General features: G+C 55.3%; 2 protein-coding genes and 4 non-coding genes across 10 annotated transcripts; 1 reads left to right on the top strand and 5 right to left on the bottom strand.

Moving 5' to 3' along the window:
* The first annotated feature begins 3,346 nt into the window (after positions 1–3,346).
* Positions 3,347–7,361, top strand: ACP4 (acid phosphatase 4). The gene is made up of 11 exons (XM_036274057.1): positions 3,347–3,448; positions 3,519–3,623; positions 3,697–3,783; positions 4,629–4,775; positions 5,038–5,136; positions 5,206–5,301; positions 5,914–6,046; positions 6,127–6,209; positions 6,621–6,751; positions 6,994–7,172; positions 7,246–7,361. The coding sequence occupies exons 1-11, from the start codon at positions 3,347–3,349 to the stop codon at positions 7,359–7,361; spliced, it is 1,278 nt and encodes a 425-aa protein (XP_036129950.1).
* Positions 7,362–9,121: 1,760 nt separating this feature from the next.
* Positions 9,122–15,523, bottom strand: CUNH19orf48 (chromosome unknown C19orf48 homolog). 5 transcript variants are annotated; one of them, XM_036274079.1, is made up of 5 exons: positions 15,513–15,523; positions 13,590–13,860; positions 11,593–11,632; positions 10,748–10,786; positions 9,122–10,374 (listed from the first exon to the last, which is right to left on the bottom strand). In XM_036274079.1, exon 5 carries the CDS (start codon positions 10,330–10,332, stop codon positions 9,463–9,465), a length of 870 nt encoding a protein of 289 aa, XP_036129972.1. In that variant the 5' UTR covers positions 10,333–10,374; positions 10,748–10,786; positions 11,593–11,632; positions 13,590–13,860; positions 15,513–15,523; the 3' UTR covers positions 9,122–9,462. The 5 variants fall into 5 exon arrangements, with proteins under 5 accessions (XP_036129972.1, XP_036129971.1, XP_036129974.1 ...); XM_036274078.1 differs by lacking the exon at positions 15,513–15,523 and having other exon boundaries at positions 13,817–13,861; XM_036274081.1 differs by lacking the exon at positions 15,513–15,523 and adding an exon at positions 12,075–12,266 and having other exon boundaries at positions 10,748–11,632; positions 13,817–13,859.
* On the bottom strand, positions 10,447–10,537 carry LOC118639681. Its single transcript, XR_004961253.1, has one exon. It is a non-coding gene; the product is annotated as a small nucleolar RNA SNORD88 (small nucleolar RNA).
* LOC118639679 lies at positions 10,858–10,948 on the bottom strand. Its single transcript, XR_004961252.1, has one exon. It is a non-coding gene; the product is annotated as a small nucleolar RNA SNORD88 (small nucleolar RNA).
* On the bottom strand, positions 11,719–11,808 carry LOC118639682. Its single transcript, XR_004961254.1, has one exon. It is a non-coding gene; the product is annotated as a small nucleolar RNA SNORD88 (small nucleolar RNA).
* On the bottom strand, positions 13,930–14,020 carry LOC118639683. The gene has a single exon (XR_004961255.1). It is a non-coding gene; the product is annotated as a small nucleolar RNA SNORD88 (small nucleolar RNA).
* Positions 15,524–22,902: the final 7,379 nt, after the last annotated feature.

The raw sequence follows: 22,902 nt of genomic DNA, 5'->3' as shown, positions 1-22,902 counted from the left end.
GTGGGGAGCTGCTACCCCCCTGTCGGTGGTTGAATTGATGCCCCCAGAAAGATCTGTTCAAATGCTCACCCCGGGACCTGTGAATGTGACTTTATTTGGAAATAGGGTCTTTGCAGATCAACCAAGTTAAAACAAGGTCATAACTGGCGTCCTTGTAAGGAGAGCCACAGACAGACATGGAGACCCCCACGTGGTGACAGAGACAGAGACCAGAGTCACTCTACAGGTTCAGGTCCGGCAAGGATTGGCAGCAATGCCTGACGCCAGGGACAGGCCTGCGACCAACCCTACCTGGCAGCCCTCAGGGGGAACCAACTCTGCTTACACGTTTTTTTTTTTTTCATTTATCTTCAGACAGAGCAGGCGGGAGAGAGGGGGAGAGAGAGAGAGAGAGGGAGAGGGAGAGGGAGAGAGAGAGAGAGAGAGAGAGAGAGAGAGAGAGAGGGAGATGAGAGGGAGAGAGAGAGAGATGAGAGAGACACATCAACTGGTTGTCACCCATATAACCCCAACCAGGGCCGGGGACAAACTGCAACCAAGGTTCGTGCCCTTCGTGGGAACAGAACCCAGGACTCTCTGGTCCACGGGCCGACACTAACCGCTGAGCCAAACTGGCCAGGGCTCTACACTTTGATTTGGGATGTTTGGCCTCTAGAACTGAGAGAACACATTTCTGGGGTCTAAGCTGCCCGGTTTGTGGACATTTCTTACGGCAGCCCTGGCAAACTAATTCATACACAAGTCCAGGGAGTCAAGGGCGGGAGAGAGATCTGTGTGGCCCAAGCCTCAAGAGACAGGGGCCGAGACAGCCAGCACTGCATGTCCCTAAATGGCAGGTCCCAGGCAGAATACAGTGGGCAGGGGTCAGGAGAGTCCTGCCTGGGGGGCAGAAAGTGGCTGGGAGGGGTGGGTGGGCCTGGGGGGAGAACCCAGCCGGTTTCCTGTATTTCCCTCGGTGGGGGGCTGAATCATGTCCCTAAAATGCCCACTGATCCCACAGCCTGTGAATATGTTTCCTCATCTGGAGAAAGGGACTTTGCAGAGGCGATTCTGTTAAGCATCTTGAGATGTGGTCTGTCTTTTTAATTTTTTTTTCCCCTGTGTTGATTTTAGAGAGGGAGAGAGAGACAGAAACATCGATTGGCTGTCTCCTGCATGCCCCCCACAGGGGATCAGGCCTACAACCTGGGCATGTGTCCTGACCCAGAATCGAACCAGCAACCTCCTGGTGCATGGGTCGATGCTCAACCACTCAGCCACACTGGCTGGACATATCTTCTTTTTTATTTTTAATCCTCACCTAAGGATTTCCACTGATTTTTAGAGTCGGGGAGGGGGAGAGAAACACTGATGTGAGAGAGGCACATTGATTGGTTGCCTCCCGCATGCACCCTGACTGGGGTACGTAACCCAGGTATGTGCCCTTGACCGGGAATCAAACTCGTGGCCCTTGGGTGGGAGAACCGATGTTCTAACCACTGCACCACGCTGGCCAGGGCAGGGGCCTATCTTTCTTTATTCAGGCTGCTATAACAGAATACCATAGACTTGGGGCTTATAAACAACACACATTTATTTCTGCTAGTTCTGGAGGCTGGAAGTCCAAGTTCAAAGTGCTGGCTGATGAGGGGTCTGATGAGAGCCTGCTTTCTGGTCCACGGACGGCTAGCCTCTCGCTTTGTCCTCACGCGGTGGAAGGCGTGAGGGAGCCCTGTGCGGTCTCCTTCCTGAGGGCACTGATCCCATTCAGGAGGGCTCCACCCTCATCACCGAACCCCTTCCCAAAGGCCCCACCTCCTCACACTATCACCTTGTGGGGGGTGGTTAGGATGTCAACATGTGCATCTTTTTTTTTGTTGTTCAGATAGAATGGGAGGGAGAGAGAGAGAGAGAGAAACATCGATGTGAAAGGGACACATCGAGTGGCTGCCACCCGCACGACCAACCAGGGCCGGGGACAAACTGCAACCGAGGTACGTGCCCTTAGCGGGAACCGAACCCGGGTCTCTCCGGACCGCAGGCCGACACTCTAACCGCTGAGCCAAACCGGCCAGGGCAACATGTGCACCTTGAGGAGACACAGGAAGTGGGCTGACGAGGCATCTTTATGTATTTAAAAAGTTGACGAAGGAGCTAGCCTTCAGGATGTCACAGTGACCCCCACCGGGAGTTCAGCCCCATGTAATGACCCCGCTTCTGCCCTCATTGAATAGGACCTGCCTGTGCAAATGATAGATGAAGGCAAAATGGTGAGGACGACTTCTGAGGCTGAAGAGACATTGCAGTCTCTTGAGTCATCAGTCTGGGAGAAGCTGAGAAGCTGGCCATGTTGTGAGGAAGCTCGAGAAGGCCCGTGGAGAGGCCCATGTGGTGAGGAGCTGAGGCCTCCCACCAACAGCCATGCCACTGAGCTTCTAAGCGGCTCTTCCAGCCTCGGTCAAGTTTCCAAGGACTGCAGCCCTGGCCAACAGCTTGACTGCAACCTCTTGAGAGACCCCGAGCTAGAATCACCAGCTAAGCCACTCCCAGACTCCCGGCCCACAAACACTGAAAGAAAATAAATGGCTATTGTCTTGAGCCACTAAATTGTAGGGTCACTTGTTACAAAGCAATAACTAACGTTATTTAGTAGCTACTGCACACGACCCTGTTCTAACGTGCTGAAGGTATTGGAACACGTTGACTCCTCAAAGCAACTTTCAGAGGAACATTATGCTCTTTCTCAGTTTATGGATGAGGAAACAAAGGCACAGAGAGGCGTAGTAACTTGCCCAAAGTCACACAGCTTGCAAATGGTGAAATTAGGGTTTGTATCCAGCCTGTCCAACTCTAGGGTGGCTTTGGCCAGCTGATTCTTCACCAGAAAAAGGAAATCTCCATGAAGCCCAAGAGATCCTCAAAGAGCCCAAACATTTAAGGGGTGAAAAAAGAACAGACTGGGGTGCAGGGCCTGAGAGGAGAGCAGAGACCATGAGCCTGGAATGTGGGGTGGGGGTGGAGGTTTCCTTGCCTCTGTGCCCAGGTTATGCACACCTGGGTTCAAATCCCACCTTTGTCTGCCACTCACCAGCCGTGTTCCCTCAGTCAAACCCCTTAGCCCTTCCATGCCTCAGTTTCCCCATGTGCACAGTGGAGATGGTGATAGCCGTGTCAGCACTTCCTGGGGCTGTGGCGCAGATGAAATGGGCTAGTCCACGGGTTAATGAGGCTGGCGAAGGTCCCAGGGCAGCCGGCTCCCAGGAGGCATGCCGTGACCTGCTCTGGGGGGGTGCTGGGGGAGGTAATAGGCAGGTGGGGCTGTGGCAGAGACAGCGGCGGGCTGAGCTCAGCGTCTGGCTGCGTGGACATGGCCGGCCCAGGGTTTCGGGGCCACCCCGCCGGACCTCTCTTGCTCCTGCTGCTCCTGCCCCAGGCCCTGCCGGAAGGACCGCTGGTGTTCGTGGCTGTGGTGAGGTGCCCCGACCCCGGCCTGGGCCCTCGCCTCCCCCAGGCCGGCCCTGACCTGGTCCCCTCCCCAGGTGTTCCGCCATGGTGACCGGGCCCCGCTGGCCTCTTACCCCACTGACCCGCACAAGGAGGCAGTTCCTACCCTGTGGCCGAGAGGCCTGGGCCAGCTGACCTCGGTGAGAAGCTAGGGGTGGGCGCGAGGGGTGGGGCTGGGCAGGGAGGGGTCTGCTGAGCCTGCTCTGTCCCCAGGAGGGGGTCCGCCAGCAGCTGGAACTGGGCCGCTTCCTGAGGAGTCGCTATGAGGCCTTTCTGAGCCCGGAGTACCGGCGGGAAGAGGTACTGCCATGTTGACCTTCATCTGGCCTCCTGACCTTCCACCTCTGACCCCTACTGACTCCAATGCTCTGTTTGGGCCTCCACCTCTGGCCTTTGGTCCCCATCAACCTGATCTGCACTCTGTGTGATCTCTGAGCCCGAATCATGGACTAACCCACCTGACCTCTGACCCCATCCCAATCGGAATCACACCTTGACCTCTGACCTCTGACCTCCATCAATTCTGGCTTTATTTTCCGGCCTTCACCTCTGTCTTCTCACTTTCACTGACACCAAGCAGATCCTCTGACCTCTACCCTCTTCCTCCAAAACTTGATCAGTTCTGTCCTCGACCTTCATTGAGTCAACTTGCCCTTCTAATTCCAACATTTGACCTCTACCTTCGTCAAATCTGAACTTTCTTCTTCTATCTCCTCTACTGTCTTCTGACACCCCCCAGTTAGGGCCATTCCTCCTGACCTCTGACCTGTGACCCCTGATAGACAGGAACTGAACTCTGACCCATGTCCTCCATCCCGCTCTCCTAACCTTGGCCCCAGCCCCAGCCAGCATCCATTCTGATCTTCCTTTTCTACTTTCATGGGCTGAACTGACCCTCTCAATCCTACAAGCTCACCCGCCTTCTGACCTCCAACTGCTCCTGCCACTGACCTCTGACCCTTGATCCCAACTTCCAACCTCGAAGCTCAGACACTCAAATCTGCCCTGATAGTTTGACTCCTGACACCTGACCTTCGAGTCCAAGGTGAATGCAAAGCTTTGGCTTTGCCACTGCAGCCGACCTCTGACCGTGACCGTGGTCCCCATGTGACTGTCGCCCCTTCGCCTGCCCTCTCCCGCCCCAGGTGTACGTTCGCAGCACAGACTTTGACCGGACACTGGAGAGCGCTCAGGCCAACCTGGCCGGGCTGTTCCCCGAGGCTGCCCCGGGGCGCCCCGAGACCGCCTGGAGGCCCATCCCTGTGCACACCGTGCCCGTCACTGAGGACAAGGTCAGGGGACTGGACAGGGTCGGGGTGGGCGGGAGCACAGAAAAGGCAGAGAGCCCGAGGAGATGGCCAGAGGCTCGGCGAGGAGGAGCCAAGCTTGTTAGGGTGGCTCCCGGGAGCCTGAGTCCCCTGGGGCCCAGTTGTCCTGATGGGTTGAGCCATGGTTCCCAAGCCATGTGGACGGGCCCAAGAGAGACAGGGCCACACAGCCCCGACCCCTCCCTGAGCCACGCGGCTGTCCTCGCTGAGCCTCAGTTTCCCCTAGCTGCTGAGGTTCCCCATGCGCAGCTGTCCCCGGTACCGTGAGCTGCTGCACGAGACCACCGAGGCCGTGGAGTACCAGACAGCGCTGGAGGGCTGGGCGGTGAGCGGCGGCGGGCCGGGCGGGGGCGGCGGGGGAGGGCTGTGGCCTCACCGGGCCCTGTCCATGCAGGACTTCCTGATGTACCTGGAGAACTGCACGGGGCTGTCGCTGGTCGGGGAGCCGCTCCGCAGGGCCTGGAAGGTTCTAGACACACTGATGTGCCAGGTGAGCCCCTGCCTCCCCCCCAGCCAAGTGGTTCAGGGCACCTGGGTTCAAATCCCAGCTCCTTAGTGCCTTGGTTCCCCCATGTGCGCAGTTGGTGCCCGTGTGAACACCACCGGGGTTGCTCTGAGGATCGAAGTGGGTTAATCCACACAGTGCGCTGAGAGGGTTCCAGGCTGCACGTCTGCAGTCCCTCCTCTGTGGTTCTAAAAAGTGCCCCAACCCAAACCTGGCAACAGGGCCGACCGGCGCGATGCCTGGCACCCCCCACCCCCCGTGGGACCGTCTCTGATGGCAACGTGTGTGATCCAGGGCGGCCCCAGACCCTGCTGGCATTGGCACCATCCCAGGGTCTGAATCCTGAAGCGCCGCTGGCCCCAAGGGTCTCGCTGGAGGGCTTCTGGTCTGTGGAAGGACAGCCATTACTATTGATAGTTGTTACTGCCGAGCCTCAGCTTCCCGACCAGCCCCAGCCCGCAGGGGTTCCGGTGGGGATGGGGTGGAGAAAGGATGGAAGGTACTGCGGACAAGCACAGATATTGGGAAGGTGGGAGGGGACCGTGAAGAGCTCAGGACACCCCGGTCACGTTGTCCTCTCTCCCTGTCTCTCCCCAGCAAGCCCATGGTCTCCCCCTCCCATCCTGGGCCTCCCCGGATGTCCTGCGGACGCTAGCCCAGATGTCGGCTTTGGATATTGGGGCCCATGTGGGTCCACCCCGGGCGGCAGAGAAGGCCCAGCTGACAGGGGGTGAGGTGTGGGGTGGGGCAGCTGGGAGGCTGGGGCACCTGCCTCTGGAGGTTCTCAGCACCCCGTTCTTACACCCTCAGGGATCCTGCTGGAGGCCATTCTCGCTAACTTCTCCCGGGTCCAGCGCCTGGGGCTGCCCCTCAAGATGGTCATGTACTCGGCTGTGAGTCTTTGGGAAGGGAGGCAGCAAGTGCCCCGTGGGGGCCGGGACGAGGGGGATGGCAGTTTGGCTGAGGAAGAGCCGGGGGTCTGGATGGAGCCTCAGCCCACTGCCTTGGGTAACTCGTAGCTGCAGATGTATCACTAGAGGTGTAGTGTCTGGAAGGAGGGAGGAGACGGAGTTCTGAGAGAAAGAATGGCGCTCTTCTAGGACAGGCGGTTTATTGAGCTGTTGTGCATCCGTCTGCACATCTTTGATTGCCTGTAACTGTGGGCCTGCCTCTAGGGTGGGCAGATTTGGGGGGTGGGCTTCTAAGGGGTCTGGGGACATCTGGGAGGCAGCTGGGTGCGGGAGTCTAGAGCGCAGGGAAAGAGGACCTGGGGCGAGGAGCCGGCCCATCCTGATCTGCCGCAGCACGACAGCACCCTGCTGGCCCTCCAGGGGGCCCTGGGCCTCTATGATGGGCACACCCCGCCCTACGCTGCCTGCCTGGGCTTCGAGTTCCGGAGGCACCTCGGGGACCTGGACCCGGACGAAGATGCAGGGTGAGGAGGGAGGCGCCTGGGAATGGGTGGGGCGGAGCCCTCAGGAGGAAGGACGGGTGGCAGGCAGGGAACACAGCCTTGGCACCGGCCTGGAGAGGGAATTGGCCAGGGACGCCATCAGGAGGTGGACAGGTAGGAGTCAGGAGCTCGGTTCCTCCATCTAGATGCTCTTCTCTGGGTTTGAGGGCAGTGGTGGGGAGGTGGGAGGGGCCTGGGTGCCACCGCCTCCTCTCTCCCTGCAGGAATGTCACCATCTCCCTCTTCTACCGAAACAACTCTGCTGGCCTGCCCCTGAGCCTCGGCCTCCCCGGGTGCCCATCCCCCTGCCCGCTAGGCCACTTCCGACAGCTGACGGCGGCAGCCCGGCCTCCGGCTCTCGGGGTCCCCTGCCGCGGCTCCCGCGAGCCGGCCACCCCCACGGGTGAGGCCCTCAGCGTTGGGCTGGGCGTGGGCGGGGTGAAGTCCCAGCCTCACCTCTCCTGTCCTCCCTGCAGCCGCCGTGGTGCCCCTGCTGGCTGGGGCCGTGGCCGTGCTGGCGGCGCTCAGCCTAGGGCTGGGCCTGCTGGCCTGGAGACCCGGCTGCCTGCGGGCCTGGGGAGACCCCGTGTGAGCCTCGGAACTGGGCACCCCTTCCCACTGCTGACCCCGAATCCCAACATGTGTGCTCACCCGCTGCGCTGGTCTCCGTGACTTACTGTGCGCCTGTGCCCGGGGGGACTCGGAGGCTCCTGGGCCTGGAAGCCACGAGCAGTAGTGTGGGAGTGCGCACGAGTGTGCATCCGTGTGCACAGGCATGTACATGTACGGGGCCTGTGCACATACTTGTGGTTTGCGTGTAGATGTTGGTTTGAATGTTTCTGCACTCATGTGCGTGCAGCTGTCTGCATGTGTCGGTGCATTTATGCGTGACAGGTCCCTGTGCACACACGTGCAAGCCTGTGTTGGTACGTGTGTATGTGCCTTTGTGGGCATGTTTCCCTACAGGCACGATGGCATGTGAGCACACGTGGGAATGTTCCTTGTAGGTCCGGCACATGTGGTGAGCACACGCGATGCTGTGCATGTGTAACAAGGCTGAGCCTTCTCGGCCAGCCTGCTGGCCCAGTGCCCTGGAGATGGCACCACGAGGCCTCTGCTCCAGGGTTGGAGGTCAGGCCTGTCCCAAGGCTGGTCAGCACTGAACCTGAGGCTGTTACCCTGGGCAAGTGACTGGCCCTCTGTGCCCACATCCCATTTGGCAGAGCCAAGGCTCCCAACTCATCAGACCTCACGGCCTCTGAATCTAACCTCCAGGGACCAGCAGAGCAGGTGCAGCTGGGACCGTCCTCAGGGCCGCCACATGGCCATTTCAGTGAAATGTCAGACTTCAGGTCCCAGCCACACTGGTCAATTTCAGTTGCTCATCGGCCACACGTGGCTGGTGTGCTGGGCAGTGCATAACGCTCCCGGAAGGCCGAGAGGAAGCCAGCAGGCCCCGTGCAGCCCAGCCCTGTGCTCCCGCGTCAACCCCTCCCACCACGGGCTGGTACCAGGCTGTCTGGTGAGGTTTCCCTCTGCTGTGGCCTTACTCCACGTGCGGTACCATCGGGCAAATGTGTGAACACCCCAGATTGGAACACTGGGGCTAGTGTTGGTGCGTACACACCCGGTGCCCATTACAAGTGGTAGAGTCGGATGGTCAGAGGTGGGGAGGGCGGTGGTTGGGCGCCACTCCCAGCTACCAGGACCCCCTGGACTGTGAGGAAGAGGCCGGGGCCTACCCACTGCCCAGCATTGTGGGCAGATCATGCCCTGGGCTCTGAACATAGCCTTGTCAGGAGCACTCATCCCTGGGGAGCCCCCAGACACCCCACCATCCCACCCATCATTGCCCCTGGAGGTCACGGGCCTTAGAAGTGAAAGGCAGCCACAGCCCAGAAGGCCCTCTGCGCTTCTTGGTCCTGGGAAGACCCAACTGAGTTCTCTGAGGTTCCCTGCCCTGCTGAGCTGGGGCCCACGGCTGCTGGGCGGGCCTCCTGCCACGTCCAGACCCCTCCACCCGCCCCTCAAGGGTTCTGGATTTGGCTTCACACGGGGCCTCACCCACCACAGTCCACATGCGGTGATGTGCTACTTCAACCCCTACCGCCCCCTCGCTCCCAGTGGGGCTCTTGGCCCCAACATCCTCACCCAGACACTGGCCAGAGACCACCCCCGTGAGCAAACAGCAAGTCAGCTTTCAACGGGAAAGGCATCACAAAATCAAGAGAAAATCACGACAAAAAGAGCATCCTTAAGACCAAAGTGCTGTATATGCTTAAAGTATTAAATAACAATGATGAAAGAAAATAATAAAAACGGCATACACCTCATGCCGTGGGCCGTCCCCACTGGGCCTGTAGTGCTCTGGGGGCCCAGGGGGCAGAGGGGTGTTCACCCACTCTGCCATTTGGGCTGAAATGTGAGGCCTGCCAGGGTGTCTATGGAGCCACTGCGTGCCCGGTCAGCTTGCTCCCCTCCACCAGCTCTGGCCAATGATACCCATGGGGTGTCTAGGGGCAAGGACACCTTCTTCTTCTGGGCTCCTCAAAAACTATGCGGGGGTGGCCTGCCCACAGGATTGAGAGCAGGTGGGTATCCCTCCATCCATCCCGAACCGCTCAGGGGGCTTCGCGCTTCCCCCCAAGGTCCCAGCTCCCCTGGAAGCTGCGGGCTCCCGGGCTCCTAGGCTCCTAGCCAGGGCGCACAGGCGGCTCCTCCCCGCAGGCTTGGTCAGAGTACGGGGGCGGCGGGGGCTGCTCCTCCCCCAGTGCGCAGGCCGGGTGGTTGCGGCTGCGCGTGGCCTCTTTGACATAGAGCTCCAGGAGGACCTTGGTGGGCTGCTTGTCCACCTTCTCCTTGGGCACGCCATGGCTCAGGAGCCAGCCCAGGAGGTCCTTGCGAGTCGGGTTGGGCCCCAGCATGAAGCTGGCGCGGCCCGGCTGCCTGTGGCGCCAGAGCAGGCCGGAGTCTGCGATGGTCTGGATCTCCAGCACCGCCTCCAGCACCGTCATGCCCCTGACCAGCAGGCTGACCAGCGAGAACCGCAGCTCGGAGGGCGCAGCCGTCAGCAGGCGCCGCTGCAGGCCCTGTGTTAAGGGCACGTCCTCAGGTGCGGGCCATGGCGCCTGCTCGGATTCGGGGGGCGAGGTGGGCTCCCGGTAAATCCAGTCCAGCATGCCCAGCTCGCGCACCAGCTGGATGCCCTCCTCCACAGCGGTCCAGGGCCGGAAGGGCAGCTCGGTGGCCTCGAAGTGCACGAAGGACTCCCAGCGCTGGCGCCAGGCCTGCAGCAGCCAGGCGAGCAGCGTCTTGCAGCTGCCCCGCAGGCCCTTGCAGCGGTAGTTGAAGACGGCGTCGCGGGTCAGGTCGCCCAGCAGTGCCAGCTCCCGGGAATTCAGGGCCAGGGCTGAGCCGCCCTGGTCATACACCCTCAGGATCCAGGTGACCATGAGCTCGCCGGGGTTCTGCCTGAAGCGCCTTGAGATGGCCAGGAGCTCAGTGTACGTGTAGTAGCGCCCCCCCAGTGCCATCTGCGTAGGCGCCAGCGTGCTCTCAGCCATGGTCCCGCCGCCCTACAGGGGAGCAGCAGGGTGCCCAAAGAGCTGCGGACAGGGACACAGAGGTGTCAGGTAGGGGAAACAGTTACAGCCCCCCTGGGCTGGTGCATGGAGCTGGGGCCCCTCAGACCCCTGGGTGTCAAAGGTCCCAGGGGGCACAGTGTCCTCATGGGAGGTCGGAGCCCAGTGCTGGACATCATAGGGGCCCCCAAGCACAGCCTGACACAGAATGTCCCCCTGCAATGCCCCCAGCCCCTCCTTTACAAATCTCCCCTCCCCCGCTCCATAGAGTGACTGAAGATTTAACGATCGAGTGCTTAGAAGCATGCCTGGCTCAGCTTAGCTGCTCGGCACTGGCCTCGACACTGTCAGCATCGTCTCCACACTGTAAGTATAAACGGGGTGCTTCTGTTCTTACCGAGGGAGGGCCCGGCCCTTCAGCTCCTACAGGGACCACCTGCAGAAGGGGGAGGGGAGATCAGTAGGGTGCAGGGCACCATGCCCCCCATCCACCCTTCCCCAGAGCTGGGGCCCCTCAGACCCCTGGGTGTCAAAGGTCCCAGAGGGCACTGTGTCCTCAGGGGAGGTCAGAGCCCAGTGCTGGACATCATGGGGGCCCCAAGCAGCCCCCCTCCCAGCATATTTCTAATCTAATCCCAACTGCTCCGGCATGGACCTCCTTACACCCCCCCCCCACACCCCATGCCTGTACTGTGGAGGCCATAGAACTCAGGTGTGCAAGAATTTCAGGGGTTGCAGGGCCGAGTGTTAATGATCCCAGCCTGCCACCTCCCTGGGGACCCTCAGCACCATCAGCGGGGCACCCACTCTGGAGTCTCCACCTCAGCCAGGCAGACAGGTCACAAAGGACCACTCAGGTCAACGTGGCAGAGTAAGGATCAAAACCAACCTCCTTGGTTCTGCAGCCCTAGCTTCAGGGAAGAGGGGAACAGAGAGCACCCCAATGTGCAGAGATTACAGGAACGAGCCCCCTCCATAAGGAGAGGGGTGTGGGGAAACCAGAGCCTCTTTGTGCTCGCAGGTCCTCAGCTGCGGCCCAGGGACAAACCGCCCAGCTCACAGGGTTACTGAGGACTGAACCGACTGGCGCTCGGCACTGTCTGGCTCAGAGCGGGCGCTCAGCAGCTCTCTCTCATGATCAGTCACCACCATCTATAAATCTTATTCACTGGACCCTTTTAACATTAGAAACGTAACATGATGATTACGGTGTCAATGAGAGGGTGCCTCTTCTGTTCTTACCAAAAGGGGTGGTGGAGCTGTTGACTCCTGGACGAACCATCTGCAGACAGGAAGGAGTGGGGGAGGGGAAGAGGTCAGTGGGGCACAGGGCAACCACAGTCCCCCATGCACCCCTCCCCAGAGCCAAGGCCCCTCAGATCCCTGGGTGTCAAAGGTCCCAGGGGCACTGTGTCCTCAGGGGAGGTCAGAGCCCAGTGCTGGACATCATGGGGGCCCCATTGCCCTAGTCGCCCTTGTCATCCAGGTCCCAGAGCCACTTGCCTACAGCTCTAAGGGGATGACACAGACAAGAGCTCAAAGATCCAGACAGGAAAAACGACCAATATCTGGTCCCCAAGGTGCCAAGAAGAGGTAACCCCCACCACCCTCCTGATACCATACCTCCCACTGCCACCTCTCGGTGGCTTATCCCTGGGTGCCACTTCTTGTAGGACCTGCAGCAGCTGACCCAGCCCCACCGCTGAAAATGGGAATAGATTCACCTTGCAGACAGGCCACGGAATCCAGTGTGATGAAGGGGCGCCCCTTTGGCTGGCTCCAAGGCGGGCCAGATAAGCACACCCCTGCACCCGCTCTGCTTGTACTCAGGCCCGCTCTCCAAGCCCCAGCTCTGGTGAGCCCTGCATCGCTATTCCTTGCTCTGTAACCCAGGGAAGCAGCTGCACCAGAACCTTCTGAGAAACAGGGAAAGGTTACATGCCTGTTATCAGGACCCGAGGAGGATCTGGCGAATTAATCCTCAAAAGTACTTAAAACACGCCCTGGCTGGTTTTGCTCAGTGGTTAGAGCGTCAGCCTGAGGTCCAGAGACCCGGGTTCGGTTCCTGCTAAGGGCACGTACCTCAGTTGCAGTTTGTCCCTGGCCCTGGTTGGGTCGTGCGGGAGGCAGCCACTCGATGTGTCCCTTTCACATCAATGTTTCTCTCTCTCTCTCCCTTCCACTCTATCTGAACAAAAAATGGGAAAATGTCCTCAGGTGAGGATTTAAAAAAAAAAAAAAAAAAAGTACTTAAAACACAGCACATGCTCCCTAGTGTGAGCTACTATTTAGCAAGCAAAAATGCTTGCATCAAGGTTTTGTGCAGAAATACGCTGTCCAGAAGACAGAGACACTATTTAAATTTACATAAAACGTAAAAACCTAGCTCCCGGTTGCACCAGGCGCGTTTCAGGTACTCAAGATCACACACGGCCAGTGGCTATGGGACCGGACAACACAGAATAGAGCAGTTCTGTCTGACCAGGCTGCCTTAGAAATCAAGACATGTTCCATGACCCTCAGATCTTCCCAGGCCAGCTGTGGACCTTCTGCCTTCTTCTCCCCCCACCCTCCCCGCACCAGCTGGCACATCCTGTCCTCCACTTTCCCAGAAATTTCCTCTGGGAGGGTAATGATCCTGCAGAGAACACCTAAGGCGGGGAGCACCAGCCCTTCAGAAAGACAATTATATGATCTGGAACCTGAGCTCACCACAGTCTCCTCCCTAAAAGGTCAGCAAGAGTGGGAACCCGAACATACTTTCTGTCCTATTTCACCACAGCCAGTGATCCCTCCTGCTCCTGACATCCAGGGAACAGAGGCAAAACTCCCCTAGAGGGAGAACTTGCATCTCTTTGGATAACATGTATCTAGGCCTATTTTATGATCTAGGTCTTTGAAACACTTGTGAAACATTTGCCAGATACATCGTGTCACTTGAACAATGGCTGCTGTGTCAGTGAAGGGTAGCTGTAGAAACTGTATCAGTTTATGTGCACATTCCTGGGAAGGCAGCTCAATGGCTGATACACTGTATCGAGTCTAGACACAGCAGTGACTGTTAATGCTGGGAGCCATTCTGTTTCTTTTCTTCTGCTAAGTTTGAAAATTGGACTTCTGATTAGTCCCTCCTCTCAAACCCGAATACATGTATATTTCTTCCTTTCACAGCCTGTTCTTTCCTTTGAAGGCAGGATACATCGTGCCTCCTCACCCCAACAGTGAGAGGACAGACTTACCTACTCTTGACATGTGTCCGCTTCTACAAACACAGAAACTGAGGCGCAGGAGTCCAGTCACCTGACACCTCAAATCCACCAAAAGCAGAAGCTGGGATTTGTATGTCAATACTGGGCATGACTGTTAGCATATAAATTAGGTCCTAGGGATATCTGACGTGAAGTCACCCAAAACACAGGTGATTTTAGACCTGGGTGGGTCAGGGGGTGAGGGCAAGAGTTCTTACCAAGACGGGGTGGTGGCGGGTGGCCCCTCAGCTTGAAGAGACACCTGTAACACAGGAAAGACTTGGTAAGGGTAGGCAAAGAAACACTGGGTATCTAAAAAACATCAACACTAGGGCTCCTCAGACCCTCAAGAGTCAAAAGTCATGGGGGGCACTGTGTCCTCAGGGGTGATCAGAGCCCAGTGCTGAACATCATGGGAGCCCCAATCCCTCTGCAACCAGGCCCTGAGGCCACTCACCTTCAGGGACAGAGACCATGGTAACAGCAGTTAGAGATTGGGAAACATTAAGGGCGACAATGGCATTGTCATTAAGTACAAAATGTTATTTCGGGAACGCAAGTGGTAACTATTTTGGATGAAATAAAAAATTTACTTTCTGGGGCCTTGGCCTCGCTCAGCAGAAAGGAAACCCATATCTAAGACCATAAGGACCAATTAGCCCAGAACTAATGTTTAACTACTTGGGGTGGCTGTGTTAAAGTGGTTCCTGAAGGTGAACAAAGTCATTTGTTTTCTCTTGTTACCAGAAAAGGGACCTAATCCTGAGTGGGTCTACCTAGGGCCAGACTGGTAGTGTGTGGGTTCCTGACTCCATGCAGAAAAAGTTTCACAACACGAGTCCCAGTGAAAAGGGGGCCCTGGGGACAGGTTCAGGGGGTTTGCCTGAGGTGAACTGCCACTGCCCATTGCTGCCCTCCTTGCAAGCCTCCTGGGGTCCCTTGGAGTTTAGAAGATGCATGTCTGTGGGGAAAGAAAAGGAAAGGGTGGGCACCGGCCTCCTGGGAACAGAAGAGCTGGAACTTGAGGCTTTTATGTCTCTTGCAGGTGGGAATCTTAGGGAAGGGTTTCAACAGAATATTCCTTAATTTTCTAGGTATGCTCTTTGAGGGTCATGGTCTTCATTGACTGGTCAGTGTCAGGGAAGGGGGTTATCAGTCATTACAGCCGGTCCTGGTGTCACCAGCCTGGTCTTGCTGCTCTTCTGGATCTGGAGCTGAAATACAGCTGATGCCTAGAGGTTTCTAGGGAGGTGACCTTCTGTATCCGCTGTAAACTGCTCTATCACTTTGTTCAGCTGCCTCAGTTTCCCCATCCCACCTGTCCTGGCTTACTGGTCTGTCTCCTTAACACCATTCCTACCTGCTTCTCTGAAACAAACCAGTAATTCACTTAGAGACCCCATTCCCCTTTTTTCTTTGTCACTTCTGGGATCCTACTTCCCTGTCTTTGTTCCAGGTTGCAAAAAAAAAAAAATGCCGGCCACCTGGGATTAGAAAAAACGAGAGCGCTGCCCCAAGGAAAACACCTGTGGAAAACCTCAGAAGAACTCCAGGTCACACGCGCCCCCCGGCCCCCAAGAAAGACGGACAAGATGGCGCAGGCCTGCAACGTGGGCCGCAGAGATGGCGCAGCCAACCTGCGCTGCAGACGAAGCGGGGGCGCCAAGTGCCCCCCCACAGCGAGCGCCCCCAAAGAGCCACCACCGTCTCCTGATGCCCTCGTCCACCCAGCGGGGAACCCCCGGGCTCGCCTCTGAACGCGCTCGGGGCCACGACAAAGGCCGTGACCCCAACCCCGCGACGACGTGACCATCCCGCCGCAGCCCTGGGCACCTCCTGACACGCGAGGCCCAGATCCCAAAGCCCCCCGCGCAGGCAGAAAGAAGCCAAAACCTCAGAAGAAACTCACCCAACTCTTACTTCCGCCATAAACGTGCGCGGGCTGCCACGCGTCCCGCTTTATACTGCGCGCCGCTCGCGAGGTCCGCCCCGCGCCAGCCTGGGCTCCGCCCCGAGGCGTCTAGTTTACGCGCCGGTGCCGGAAACCCCACTTTGGTGCGTGGGGAAGGGACAGGTCCTGTTCCCATTAGAATCTTCTGGAACGGGACATAAGACTTCGTCCCTGGGGGCGGAGAATAAGAAGCAAGGAAATATCGCTGCCTGTTGTCCTGTCGTGGTCGTCAGGCAACTCTGTGGATGGCCTCAAGGGAGGGGCGTAAAGGGGAAGGACCCCGAGTGGGGGCGGGGCCAGAAGGGGAAGCAACTGGCATTGCCAGCGCGACAGCTGTGGCTGAAGGGGCGGGGCCGACCCAGATGAAGTCCCAGCCGCAGAGTGGGAGGCGGGTCCAGAGCTGAGATTGACAGAGGGCAGTTCTGAGAAAGCGCGCGAGTGGCGCAGAATGAGAGGCTGAGCCTGGGCACCCCGATCCGAGGCTTGGACTCTGGTTCGGACGGAGAAGGGGCTGGAGTCGTAGTCTCTCCGGTCTGAGAGAGGAGGGGCTGGGGACAGGACTCGGGGGCCCAGGCTGGAAGGGTTTGGGGCTCGCTTCCCGGTGTTTACATCGTCGAAGACCTGGAGGCTTGGATTCTTGGTAGGGTTGGGGATCCAAGGCGTGTCTTTCCACAGACGTGATTGTAAAACATGTTTTCAAAGATAAAAAATGAAACTAACGTATACCAAACCCATGCACCGGAGGTTGCCACTGTCAACAATTTGGTGTGGACTCTTTATGGCAACACACACACAAACACACACACACACACACACACACACACACACACACACGTATTCCTTTGTGTGAATAGAACACATTTTGTTTAGCTGATTCCCCTCGTCAAAATTTGTTTTCTTCCTTCTAGTTGGGAGACGCCTTCCATGAAGTCTGTAGTCCGAAGGGAAAGGAAGGGATGCAAACTCTTTTAGCAAAACGAGGCATTTCCTACCCTGTCCTCACGCAGAGTTAAGCAAAATCCTCACCGTGGCCACAAGATGGGCAGCGATCTGGCCCCTGGCCCCTCTGCGCTCGTCTCCTTCCTCTCCCTCTCTTGCCCAGGCTGCACTAGCACATTGGTTTCCCTGGTCTTAGAATCTGCAAGGACATTTGTACCTCAGGACCTTTGCATTTGCTGTTCCACACGCTGCCTACAACTCTTTCTCTCAATCTAACCTCATTGCTCTCTTCCTCTCTTGAGCTGGGATTCTGCTCAGGTGTCACCTTAGCATAGAGCCCCACCCCTTTGCTCTATATAACAGACCCCCTTCTTCCCAGACTGGTTTCCCTTACACTTTCTCTGTCCCCTAATATACCTAACTGTTGGTGGTCATATTATTTTGCTTCCCAGGTGAAATGTCAGTTCCATAAAAACAAGGATTTGTGTCCAGTTTGATCACTGCCATGGATCCAGTGTCTGACACATAGTTACAGCTCAGTCTGTGTTAAAACAAACAAATTTGAGCCCTGGCAGGGTAGTTCTGTTGATTGGAGTGTCATCCTGAACACCAAAAGGTTGTGGGTTTGATCCCAAGTCAGGATGCAATCAGTGAATGCATAAATACAAGTTGCAACCAGAGAATGCATAAATAAGTAGAATAACAAATTCTCTCTCTCTCAAATCAATCAATAAAATAACTATTGAAAAACAACACATTTGAAAGCTTTTTGTGGGAGACAAGAGGAAGGACTATGGTAGCAACACTTACAGGCCCATACTATGGACCAGGTGTGATGTTAGACTCTGCCTACCTTGAAGTACTATCATTATCCCCAGACAAGGACATTGAGACCCAAATGGCTTCAACACTTTGCCACAGGTCACAGAGCTAGTAAGTGGTTGATCTTAGACTCAAAAGCTGGCCGCTTAACCACTGTGTGAGAGGGAAATGGGGGGTTTCCATGATGGAACTATGCAGAGGGACCCAGGTAACGATATAACTCTGTACTTGAGTTTGAACCCTACCCTGTTCAGTAAATGACTCTCCATTAGCCCCAAACCATCTACAAAAGTCTGCTACATACAACAGCCTTAAAAATAAATAAAATAAAATAAATTAGGGAAAGAATGGGATCCTATAGGGGGAAAAAAAAAAAAACACTTTAAAAAAGAATAGCCTTGTGTTGGGGGGTTTGAGAAGAAGAAAGAGGAGGTGGTGGCAGGTAAGGGTTAGAGGTGAAGTGTAGGTGCAGGGAGAATTTGCCTCAGGAGGGGCAAATTATTAGGGAGTCTCAAAAGTAAAAGATGAAGCTCAAAGGGCTTGGGAAGAATCAGCTATTCAATGAACAGGGATTGAGCACTGTCTGTATGCCAGGAACCAACCATTGGACCAATTCTTTGCTAACCTTGTGCCTCAAATCTCTTTCTCTTGAGTTCCTGTCCTCACCTCTGCCCTTCAGTCCCATCTTCTAACCCAGAGGGCCTAAGGGATAGCCCCAGGGAGGGATGGCAATTCCACGAAACACTTACAAGGTACTAAGCCAAAAGGATATTCTGGGCAAAAATATAGATTTAAAAATACTGATTAGTAATTCGAGTGGGGGAGACTCAGAGGGGACTGAAAAGGGACAAGAGTCTTGGTGGGTGTGGGGGCCAGAGAGCAGGGCTTTTGGTGACTTGGCAGGGATCTGTGGGAGCAGGCCAGAAGTAGGGTCATTCCCATGTCCTAAGTCCAGATGGCCTGGTTTGCTAGGATGGACCAGAAATTTATGTAGTTCAGGTAGAAAAAAAAACCTGGGGGAGGAAGAAAGCAAAGGGAATGAGATATAGAGTTCATCAGCTCAACCTTGACCCCAGTCCTCTCCCCAAGCCCAATTACACCCCCTACCCTGTCCCCAAACCCATCCCTAAACCCAATCTCAACCCCATTTCCTACGCTGTCCCTAAACCATTTCCAAATCCAATCCCATCCCCAATTCCATCTCATCCCCTACCCTGTTCCCAAGCCCACCCCTAAATTAAAACTCAACCCCTTCACTTACGCTTTCCCGAATCTCCACCTTCAAACCCAAACCTAAACTATCCCCTACTCTACCCCCAATCCATTTCCTAACCCAAACCCAACCCCATCCTCATCCCAAACTCTTTCCCACCCAGTCCCTATCTGTGTCCCCGAACCCATGCCCAAATCCAACCCCATCCCAGCCAAGACCAGTCATCAGGAAGCAGAAGCTGCCAATCCATGCCAGGTAGAAGCTGCACCCCAGCCTGTAGGTCATGCCTTCCTGCAGGTATTCATGGGCCTGCATCAGGTAGAACAGGATACCCAATATCATGTTGGCCCCTGCATGAGTACAGGTGTTAGGAGGCAGGGCAGCAGGTGTGTGAAGACCCCTGCCCATAGTTTTGTAGCTGCCTGGCTCTTGCTCATTATTTTCCTACTTTCTTTTGCTTCCCTTTACCTCTGCTCACAAGCAGGATAATAGGCTCCTGACAATGTCATGGTAGACAACACTGAAAGTGCAAATCTTGGTCTTTTAGTTGGCAGTGGGGATGTCGAAGACCACAGACTTTGGGACCAACTGACTGGAGTTCTTAGCCTCTGCCTCCCACCTTAGGGATGCACTCCATTTCCCTGAGCCTTATTGCTCCCATCTGTAAAGGACATAATCACAGGGACCATCTCCTTGTTGTCATGAAGAGTTATTGAGATTGACACATTTGCTGGCACACAGTGAAATAAATTATTATCATTACACTGGGTCTTTAATTTGGGGCTTCTGAGATATTGGATAAGGAACTCTGTCATTCTGGATATGTTAGCTGCATTTTGAAATGACATGAATTAAAGAAAATTTATGAAAAGAAAAGTTTTCTTTTTTAGGTAGTGGATGGAATACTGGATACTTTCTTATATATTAATTTTTAGAGAAAGAGGGAGGGAGAGAGAGATCAGTTTGTTGTTCCACTTAATTATGCATGCACGTGTTCATTGATTGATTCTTGTATGTGCTCTGACTGGGGACTGAACACACAACCTTGATGTATCAAGATGATGCTCTAACCAACTGAGCTACCTTGCTAGGGCCTGAGTAATTTTTTCTTTATGCTATTGAAAAAAATATAGGAAATAATTTCCATTTAATTAAAAAGTGGAAATGGGCGGAAATGATTTTCTTATAGAAAAATGTCCTCATTTAGATGACATACAACAGGTGTTTTCCATCCTATGTACCTTATATTTAAACAATTGGGAAGAGCTAATAGACCAACTAGACAAATAACATTTGCTAACAAGGAAATGGGAAGTTGAGTGGTCTCCCTTCTTGGCCTGACTATCACTCTCCAAAAATGTTCTCCTGATGCAACTGAAAGTTGTGGTCAATTACTAGAAAAATTTCCAAATGAAAGTGCTCCCCACGGCCTCCTTTTCTAAAAAGTGTGATTTGGCATGCAAGTGAAACTCAACTATTCTAATAGGAATATACATTTTGAGCGGGTGGGAGATAAGGACATGTACAACAGCTATCATTGAGTACTGACATTTTCTAATTCAGTCCTCATGACATCTCCACATGGTATAAAATGTTAGCCCCACCCTACAGATGAGCAAACTGTGGCTCAGAAAGGTTAAGTAGCTTGAACAAAATCACAGAGCTGGTGGTCGTGGGGAGATGGGATTTGGCATGGGGCTGGAGCTGGAAATGAAGTTGGGTACTGGGCAGAAGTTGAAGTTGGAGTGATAAGGATGGAGGTTGAGATTGAGGCTAGCGTGACTGGAGCTAAGGATGGATTGGAGTTTAGTAAAACGATGGAGTTGGGAATGGGTTAGGCCGCGTTTGAGAGTGAGGTTCACGAGTTATTGGGATGGGTTGCAGTTGGATGTTGAGATTTGTAAAGGGTTTGAGGATGGCTTGGATATTGGAGAGAAAATGGAGTTGGAATGGGTGTGGAGATGCACCTGGACATCATGGAAGGAAGGTAGGTAAGTCTGAGATTTGTTGGTGATGGAGATGGGAAGTAAAGTGGGGACTGGTATTGGGGCTGGAGAGGGGGTTGGGTTGAAAGTTGATATATATATTTTTTTATTGGGATGGATTGGAATATAGAATTTGGATGGGGTTGAAGGAGAGAATGGGGGTGGGTTGGAGGGTGGTGGGGAGAGTTTGGGTATCGTGGTAGTCAGTGGGCAAGGTACACTTTGTCTTGGTGTCCCTAAAGGAAGGACCTCAGAGCCATGCCTGTCAGGATGCTGATAACGATGCCGGAGAAGTCCAGAATGGACAAGTTAGAGCTGGTGAAGAAGATGGTGTCTATGAGTACAAAGCAGACGCAGAAGCCGGTGATGGTGGCAATGAGGAGGAAGGCCCAGGCAAAGTCCAACAAGTCTGGGGAAAGAAAAGAATCAGGAACACCAGGATGAGTATCATGTAGGTGAGGATGAGCACAAGGCAGTGAGGATGGTCTTGGGACAGCGAGGACCATCCCAGAGGACAAGCCAGGGGCAGTAAGGATCATCCCAGAGGAGGCAGAAAGGGGTCCCTGGGACAGAGGAGAAATTAGACCCAGGAATGGTGTGTCTAGGGCAGGCCTTACAAGCATTCTTGTCGTGCTCTTTCCGGCAGGAGATGTCAGAACACCGCACAAAGAAGATGGTGTTGATGGGCATGGTCAGGGGGCCAGCAGGGTCCCCAGGGGGTGTCAGTGGCACCTGGAAGTGCATCCAAGGCTGGCCCAGAGTAATGAGGCTGATGATCATCATGCCAGCTAGGCTCAGCACCAGGCTCAGCTGGCGGCTGATCTTCTTGGCCTCATGCAGAAGCCGCCTGCCTAGGGGCAGCTGGGATTGCCTGCGTCTATGCCCATCCTGAAACCTGCAGTAGATCACCCACCACCAGCGTCAGCACTGAGTCCAGCCACCCAGCCCAGCCACCCTAGGTCCAGCTGCCAGACTGTCCCACCCAGTCTAGCCTTCAGACTCCATCTTCCCTATGTTCATCCTCTATTCCCTGTATCCCCCAGGTCCTGTCTCCAGGCTACCTTGCCTCCAGATCTAGCTTCCAGGCTACGCCACCCCCAAATTCAGTCTCTAGATGGAGTCACAGGTCCAGCCTCTGTGCCATGCGCTACCCAAGGCCCACCTTCAGGTCCAGCTTCTAAGCCCCGCCACACCTAGGTCCAACCACCAGTCTCTGAAACACCCACCATGTTTCTGGTCCCTGACCTTTGACTTCTGCTCCTCGCCTCAAATTCTAACCCGGAACCTGGCCTTTTGCCTGGACTTCTGCCCTCACCCGTAAAAACTGGTCTCCGTGGAGCTGTTTGTCGGTATGTTGTCTAGAGAACTTCCTCTGAATTGGAATTTGTACAACGAGTCTTTGAAATTCTCCTGGGAGTTCCAGAGAATTGATTCCATGCTTTCGATACTAGCCTCTGGGCTGTAAGTAATTGAAGGGGGAACATCCACATTGGCCCGAACTGGTAACTTGGAGCCTTGAAGACCTGAGTGGTGACTCTCGGTTGATGACAGGTCATCTTGGAAATTGATGTTACTACTGTAGGCAACGGATTCTATACTGGTCAAGGGGACGTGGGTAAGTAGACAAGGCTTCTGGGCACTTAAGCGGCGAGTTTGGAAACCTAATGGAATATCTTGGTTATTGGAAGAGGAACCGTAGGAAGCTGGCTGTGTGTCTTGGCTAATTATTTGGCTACTAACACCAAAGGATGGCATCTCTTCGATACTGACCAGGGGAGTGTGGACAAAGGATGGAGGTTCTTGGATGCTGACCCGGCGAGTGTGGATAATGGGTGAAGGTTCTTGGATGCTGACCCGGCGAGTGAGGCTACTGGCTGGAGGTTCTTGGATGCTGACCCGGCGAGTGAGGGTACTGGCTGGAGGTTCTTGGATGCTGGCTCGGTTTGTGAGGGTACTGGCTGGAGGTTCTTGGATGCTGACCCGGCGAGTGAGGCTACTGGCTGAAGGTTCTTGGATGCTGACCCGGCGAGTGAGGCTACTGGCTGGAGGTTCTTGGATGCTGACCCGGCGAGTGAGGCTACTGGCTGGAGGTTCTTGGATGCTGACCCGGCGAGTGAGGCTACTGGCTGGAGGTTCTTGGGTGCTGACCCGGCGAGTGAGGATACTGGCTGGAGGTTCTTGGGTGCTGACCCGGCGAGTGAGGATACCAGCTGGAGGTTCTTGGATGCTGGTTCGGCGAGTGTGGACAGAGGGTGGATGTTCTTGGATGCTGACCAGGTGAGTGTGGACAGTGGGTGGATGTTCTTGGATGCTGATTCGGCGAGTATGGGCAGTGGGTAGAGGTTCTTGGATGCTGACCCGGCGAGTGCAGATGATGGATGGAAGGTCTTGGAC

This window comes from Molossus molossus, unplaced genomic scaffold, assembly GCF_014108415.1.
Source record: "Molossus molossus isolate mMolMol1 unplaced genomic scaffold, mMolMol1.p scaffold_m16_p_21, whole genome shotgun sequence".
In the NCBI taxonomy this organism is placed as follows: domain Eukaryota; kingdom Metazoa; phylum Chordata; class Mammalia; order Chiroptera; family Molossidae; genus Molossus; species Molossus molossus.
This window is presented reverse-complemented; position numbering and strand designations above follow the sequence as displayed.